Source organism: Pan paniscus, chromosome 4 (genome assembly GCF_029289425.2).
Source record: "Pan paniscus chromosome 4, NHGRI_mPanPan1-v2.0_pri, whole genome shotgun sequence".
NCBI classification, from domain to species: Eukaryota; Metazoa; Chordata; class Mammalia; order Primates; family Hominidae; genus Pan; species Pan paniscus.
In genome coordinates this window covers 6742646-6748960 of record NC_073253.2, presented here as the reverse complement: position 1 = coordinate 6748960, position 6315 = coordinate 6742646, and the positions used below count along the sequence as shown (strand labels likewise).

The 6315-nt window shown below is 44.8% G+C and overlaps 1 protein-coding gene across 1 annotated transcript in view; it reads right to left on the bottom strand.

The window, feature by feature from the left end:
- Positions 1 to 4882: 4882 nt before the first annotated feature.
- The window catches only part of UBE2QL1 (ubiquitin conjugating enzyme E2 Q family like 1), a 44114-nt gene continuing 42681 nt past the window's right edge, over positions 4883 to 6315 (bottom strand). The window contains exon 2 of the mRNA XM_034959720.2: positions 4883 to 6257. Coding sequence (XP_034815611.2) covers positions 6126 to 6257 — 132 coding nt within the window. The 3' untranslated portion in view covers positions 4883 to 6125. The remainder of the gene's footprint in view (positions 6258 to 6315) is intronic.

The window sequence follows — 6315 nt, the reverse complement described above, 5'->3', positions numbered from 1 at the left end:
CAGCCCTCAGCAGTAGACATGCACTTCAGAATTTCAGTTTGGAAAGTGGAAGCCAAGTGTCTGGGTGTAAGGCTGAGTGCCTTATCTACATGTGATAAAAGGCATGGTTTTCTGATCTGATCAACAGCCCAGGCCTGTTCAGTACTAAAATAGCCACATTTTGAGATTTTAAAAAATACTCTCTTGATTAGAAAATGATCTTGAATATTGACTAGGGCTGAGAAATTCCTCGGGTAAACAGCTTAAAACAAAAACTGAATACCAACATACATGTTAGTATGAAAAGTGAGCTGAAGTACCTCTTAGATAAATTGTGCTTAGGGCACTTGAAAATTGTCATTTTCCAGAATTGTTACTCTGTAAGTTCTCCAAAGAAATATCTCTATAGTTCAGTAGTAGTTTAGGCTACAGTTTTGTGCTAAGCACACTATTTCACTTATATTGAGAAACTTTAATGGAAATCTTTGTCAATAATGTTTAAGCATCTTTATAATGCAAATGGCAGCTGAAGGAGAAATCTAAATCACACTGATTAGATTAATTAGATTTGGTTCAGTTACATTTCATTGATTTTTGTGGAGAATACGCATGATATACTTCAAGGTTTTCATTTGGCAAACCACGAATGAGTCAAGGGACACAAGATCAGAGGGTGCCAAGTGACAGAAAGTCACTCACCATGGCCCGTGGGGAGAACACATGTGGAGACCCAGATAAATCCTGAGAATTACTGAACACAGACCATGCGAGGACACAGCAAGCATTCCGTGTAAAGACGTTTATTGGTTTTAAAGTTTTATTTTCTAGAATCACTGTTTTTTTTTCTCATTAGGGCAGTGCCTCTAGATTATTTGACTCATGCACTCACCATCTTCCAGTGGTAAACATTTCTTTCCTATTGATTTATGCCACATGCGTTTTTTTCTCTTCTTTTGAGGATCACAGAAGAGGACAACTCTGGAAACAGGATACACCAAAGTCTCCCCATGAATTGCAGTGAGAGTCTGAAAGTTCGCAGTCACTCACGGTGTACAGATCAGCATCCTAGCACTGTCATAATGGCAACCACATTCATGAAATGAAGTCACATTGTAGAGAAGGCAGGCAGGAATGAAACCAAGCACATCAGGTGACAGCAGTTTCTGTGTTAGTTCAATTAGTGTCATCACCAGTGACTGCCCAAGGTCTAGAGGTACAAAACGATTGCATGTCTACAAAGTAGGACAGTCACTTAATTTACCACCAGTAGAAGGAAAGAGAAAGCCACCTCCTGGCTTTAATTCTGCGAGAGACACAGGGTGAATTGGCGGTTGGGGGCAGTGCAGGGATCTCTTTATCCCTCCATGCGGCCTTACTGACCTGGGAGGACGGCCTCGCACCTGACCCCCTCATTGCACTCTATTTGTCTAGCCTTATCATGACCTTGAAAGAAAATCTTGCTCCCCTCTGCTTTGATTGTTGCTGTTTGGCCAGCACACTTTGCTCCTGTGTTTCTTCTGGAACCAAACTAACATCACTTATTGCTTTCCCGAATGTCAACAGAGTTTGTTTGCCTTTCCAGATTATTGACCACATTCTGTGGATCAGACAGGCCCTGGGCTTAAAAATGATATTTAATACTATGGGAACTAGAGGCTGCAAAAATTAGAAGGATAAGTAGAACCTAGGAGAAAACTAAGAACAGAGCTGTACATAATTTCACTGTCTTTGGAGAAAAAAATTACAAAGTTCTGACTACAGTCCCATAGGCTGAGCTCCAAGCCCCTTACAGAAGCTTCCCAAAACAGGTGGAGGGAATTTCTGCCCTTTGCTCCAATTTGCTTTGGGCACAGAATGGATCCTGTGGGTGTTTCTCAGCTGGCTTGGAAGACTTGCAACTGTACTGATTCAATGATGGGGTGAAGAGTGTGTGTTTGCTGAGGGCCACATGAATTGCCTAATAGTCTTATGAAGCAACATAAAGGATCAGAAAGCCACAGTAAGGCAGTGGCCTTGTGGCTCCTGTCCTACTGTGGACAAGCCCCTCAAAGTCTCTGGGCTCGCCTCCTTCACTGCAGAGGGTGTAAAATTAGGCTAAGTGGTCTTCCAGATTCAGTGGCTCTACCCTCACTACAGTCAGGAAGTAAGCTCTGCCCCTTTAGAAAGCAAATTCCATTAAAATTTCGCATGCTATTGGATGGGTACACTGAAACATAGTTGCTACACACAGGGCAAGCTCCACATGCCAGGCTAGGCTGTCAGGTGGGACCGTGTCCTGCTTCCTGAAATCAGCTCCATGAATAGGGTCTCTGCAGGTGAGAGGTGGCAAGGGGACTCCAGTTCTCGCGTTCAGGGCCAGTGAGGACAGAGTCCACGCTCCCTTTCAAGGTGCCCTCAGCCCCTCCCATTTCTACACCTGCCCTTCTCCTTCCCTTTGCCCAGCCATGGCTCAAACCTGATTTACTCCATGAAATCTTTCTGGTTTTCAGTCAGAAAATCTCTGGACTTGCACGTCTTTAATTTCTGCAGTGCAATTTGGCACTTGCCTTGCTTGGTGCTGGTGCCTGTGCGCTATTCCTATCTTTTGAGTTCCTATCCAGGGAAGGGGCTGTACCTTAATCTTCTGCATGCCCTGCATTTAAGAGGAGAATGCTGAGTGAGTGGAGAGATGGCCAGTTAGTTATTGGTTGATTTTTGGGTCAGTTGGTTGACTTAATGTAAGAACTGGGGACAGAAAGCAAGTATATGATTACCAGGTACGTGTATTTTAACCACTGTAATTGATCATTCTGAGTCAATATCTAAGTGGGTTCTAATTAAAGCCTGCTGTAATGTAAACGTCCTAATACTATGAAAATGACACTTACATTTCGTTGACAATCTTTAGTCTCCAAAGCACTTCTGCTGCGTCATTTTGGCCAATTCCCACACTGACCTGGTAGGAGCACACAGCTGAGGAAACCAAGGCTCAGGCAGGTGGAGTGACTGGCCAGGGTTACATGGACACATGGCTTTTTGTCTTTCAATCCCAGGTCTTTTTCACTCATCTACATATTTTTCTCTTAAAAAAAGGTCAAATTTTGATAGATGGAGCTGAAAACTTTAAGCCGACACCCTGGTTTTTCTGAGTAGTGGATTTTAGAAACAGCAAGTCTTTGCAGGAGTATTGGCACATGTGCGTGTGTGTGTAACTGCGGGGAATAACCTTGCTGCTCACATAGAACTCCCTAAGGCATAAGCAGTTCTCAGTCTTCTAGAAAGTTACAGACAGACCATGTGCAGGCCTTACCCAGCAGTGGAGAAGATACCCAATAAAAAGGGTGATTGGTTCAGGAAAATTATTGGACAGGAAGGAGTTTTGCATTGAGAAGAGGACAGATGGGTTTGTGATTTTCTGTTTGTTTGGCTCTGTGGGCTCTGGCTTGGTTTGAGTTCCCACAGATACATGGGTGTGTGGAGCTATCGGGACATGAACATTTGCACCTACTGTCTGATTATTCCCTCGCTGTCTGTCCAAAGAGGAATAGGTTCCTTGGCTTGTGTGGGAACGTGGCCCCAGGCTTCAGGCCTCTCCTTCTCACCCTGGGCTCCAGAGGCAGGTGTCCACTTCAGTGGGGTGGAAGGAGGCTGTGGCCAAGGCACGGGCAGCCAGGCCTGTGCTCAGTGTCCTAAGGGTGCCTCCATGGCTGGGCACCACCGTGCTTGCCTACGAAGGGAGTCCACCAGAAAGGGAGTCCGCACTCCTAACAGTCCAAGCAATGGTAGAGTTTTACATTACTTCCTACTGCTTTTAAAATGAGAAATTCTTACCAATTGAAGTGAAAAATGGTATTTCGTTCACTAAAGAATTGATTTCTTCTATAAGTTTCTAACAAACCTAATGGAAATGCCATGCAAGAAAAATCAAACTCTGAGTGTATGGAAGGAGCGACACTGAGCTGAGTGTCTCTCTGCTCTGTCGCCGGCTGTCACCCAGCCCAACCCGGGGTCAGACCAGTCTCCTGGCTGCACCCCTTGGTGCAGTTCCCAGAGACCAGCGTGAACCTGTTTTTCAATCAGCTAATAAACACTACTGAAATGACCTGCCTTTGGATATATTTTTCCCCCTAAAATAAAGCTGCTTTTAGTTTTCATTAGAAGAGGAAAATATTTAGAAAGGAATAAACTCAGGTGCTTTCCCTAGCAAGATGTTTCTGTCCTAGGTCTTTCATCTCCACAGTGTAATTCCATGATGACCACTAGCTCCAGGGTCCAAAGACCGTCAGCCAAATGTCAGGTTTCCAGGATGGAGAATGCCACCATAGAGGGTTGGATGAATGAACATCGTAAGTTCACTGTCATCAAGTTTCACGACTATTATGACTCACAGGGAACCTGAGCAGGCCCTGCATTCTTAATACTCTGTCATTTTGGTCTGGCAGAGCTGCCTGTGTGCACTTGGGGGCAAATAAGAAAGTGGTAAAGAAAAACAAAAGTAACAATAAGTTTGGTGAATGGCCAGCCCTGCTGAAAGGCGCCAATCCTTGTTCTTTGAGGCAAGGCCTCTTGGATCTCTGAAAACCTTGAACCAATGGGCAGGTCCCCAAGTAGACAAAACTGCCTGAAGAATTGAATATATTATCCCGGAAGACTTTTCCTCCTTCACAGTGGTAAGATACAATTGGCAACATCTGAACTTGATCCAATCATCCCTTCAGCTCCTTGGCTGCTTCTGGGGACTATTTCAATCTACTGAATTTTTGCAAAGACTATGGGTTCCTAAGACTCATTTCTGGTACCTGACTTAGAACGCTGCTCTGGAATTACATGTTGTAGTATTTGCAATATTTAAAAAATTTAAGAATATCTGAAATATTTTAAATGGAAGGATAGCCCACAATGACTGGATCCTCGAGGCAGTGTATCAGGTATGCATGATTTTATTTAAAATGTGTCAAATAAGACTTTCCACTTGGAATGAACATTTTTACCTCTTTCCTCATATTATTAGAAACAGTATTTCCTCATTTCATGGAGTTTCTTAGAAAGTTCCAAGTATTAACAGAAGAGAAAAATGAAACCGCGGGGAGATTAAATAACAGGAAGTTTACACCACAGCAAGGGTGCTCACCCATCCCAATTTCGGGGGACACACAAGTGACTATTGGGTGAAATAGACCCGATCATGCAAATCATCGTATGATCACTTGGTATCCTTTGGCAGTTCTGACATTCATTGTCACTAGCACAGATATTAAAATGAGTCAGATGACTGCAGTGAATGGGAAATCATCTTTTGCTTTTGGTGGTGGAGAGAAGACAGGAACACAAAGGCGCGGCCGTAGGACCATTTCCTAACATCGGACGAGACTGTTCGCAGCTGACCATCCGTTGCTCTGAGCCCCAGAGGGCGCACCTGGTGTCCACGCCACCGTCTGCCGGGGGTGGTCGCAGTATCCTCTGCCTTCCATCTAATGGCACTGGTTTATCTGTGGACAGCAGCACACCACAAATCAGCATCGAGAGCACATTTTCACCAAGTGGGCAGTTGTGGTTTTAAATCACTAGAACCTGGCAATGTTAAATTTGTGTTTTCATGAGCCAAAGGTCATAGCACAAATGAGGTCTAAATGTCATCACAGCGGACCATGGGCCACAGAAAGACACATTTTCAAGTTATGTTGACCTTCCAGGAAGAAAAACAGAGATACAGAGCACAGCAAACACGTGCCGGGGACGCACGGCGGAGATGCACGGCGTCCCTATGAAATATGAACGGCGCCATTTACATGGAAATGGAGCCAGCAGGGGCATTGAGTTTCCTGCCGGCTCGTCAGAGCTGCTGTCATGGAAAGAAGCTCAGGGCAATGTGACCGGGGTGGGCAGAGGGGCAGGCAGGCTGGGAAATGTCACCATCTCAACATGTGTTCTAAAGTGACTTCGAGGTGATCATTCATTTATAATCGAAACATAATCCGAACGGCATTTGCTCCCTCTTCCTCTCTGTAAACACATCTTTTCATAAATAACTTAAACGTCTCCTTGGCATTCAGGATGCAGTTCTGGCTGGAGTAAAAAAGGGTGGAGGATGCACAGCGTTGAGGAGATGTCAGGGTACTGGTGTGTGTGTGGACAGGCGCTCGAGCGTCTACTGCACGTGGCAGACATCAGCCGTCGGACACGGGCGGGGTGACCCAACCATATTTTTCATGCGTCTTCACCAAACTCTTAAAGGTAGCTTCAGCTTCCTTGCGACTGAAGGACTTTTTTGATTTGCCAGCTTTTCTACAGATCCGTCCCTGCGTGAGATGAGAAGAAAAACCAGGTTAGAACGTCACTGGGAATTCTGTTTCCTCC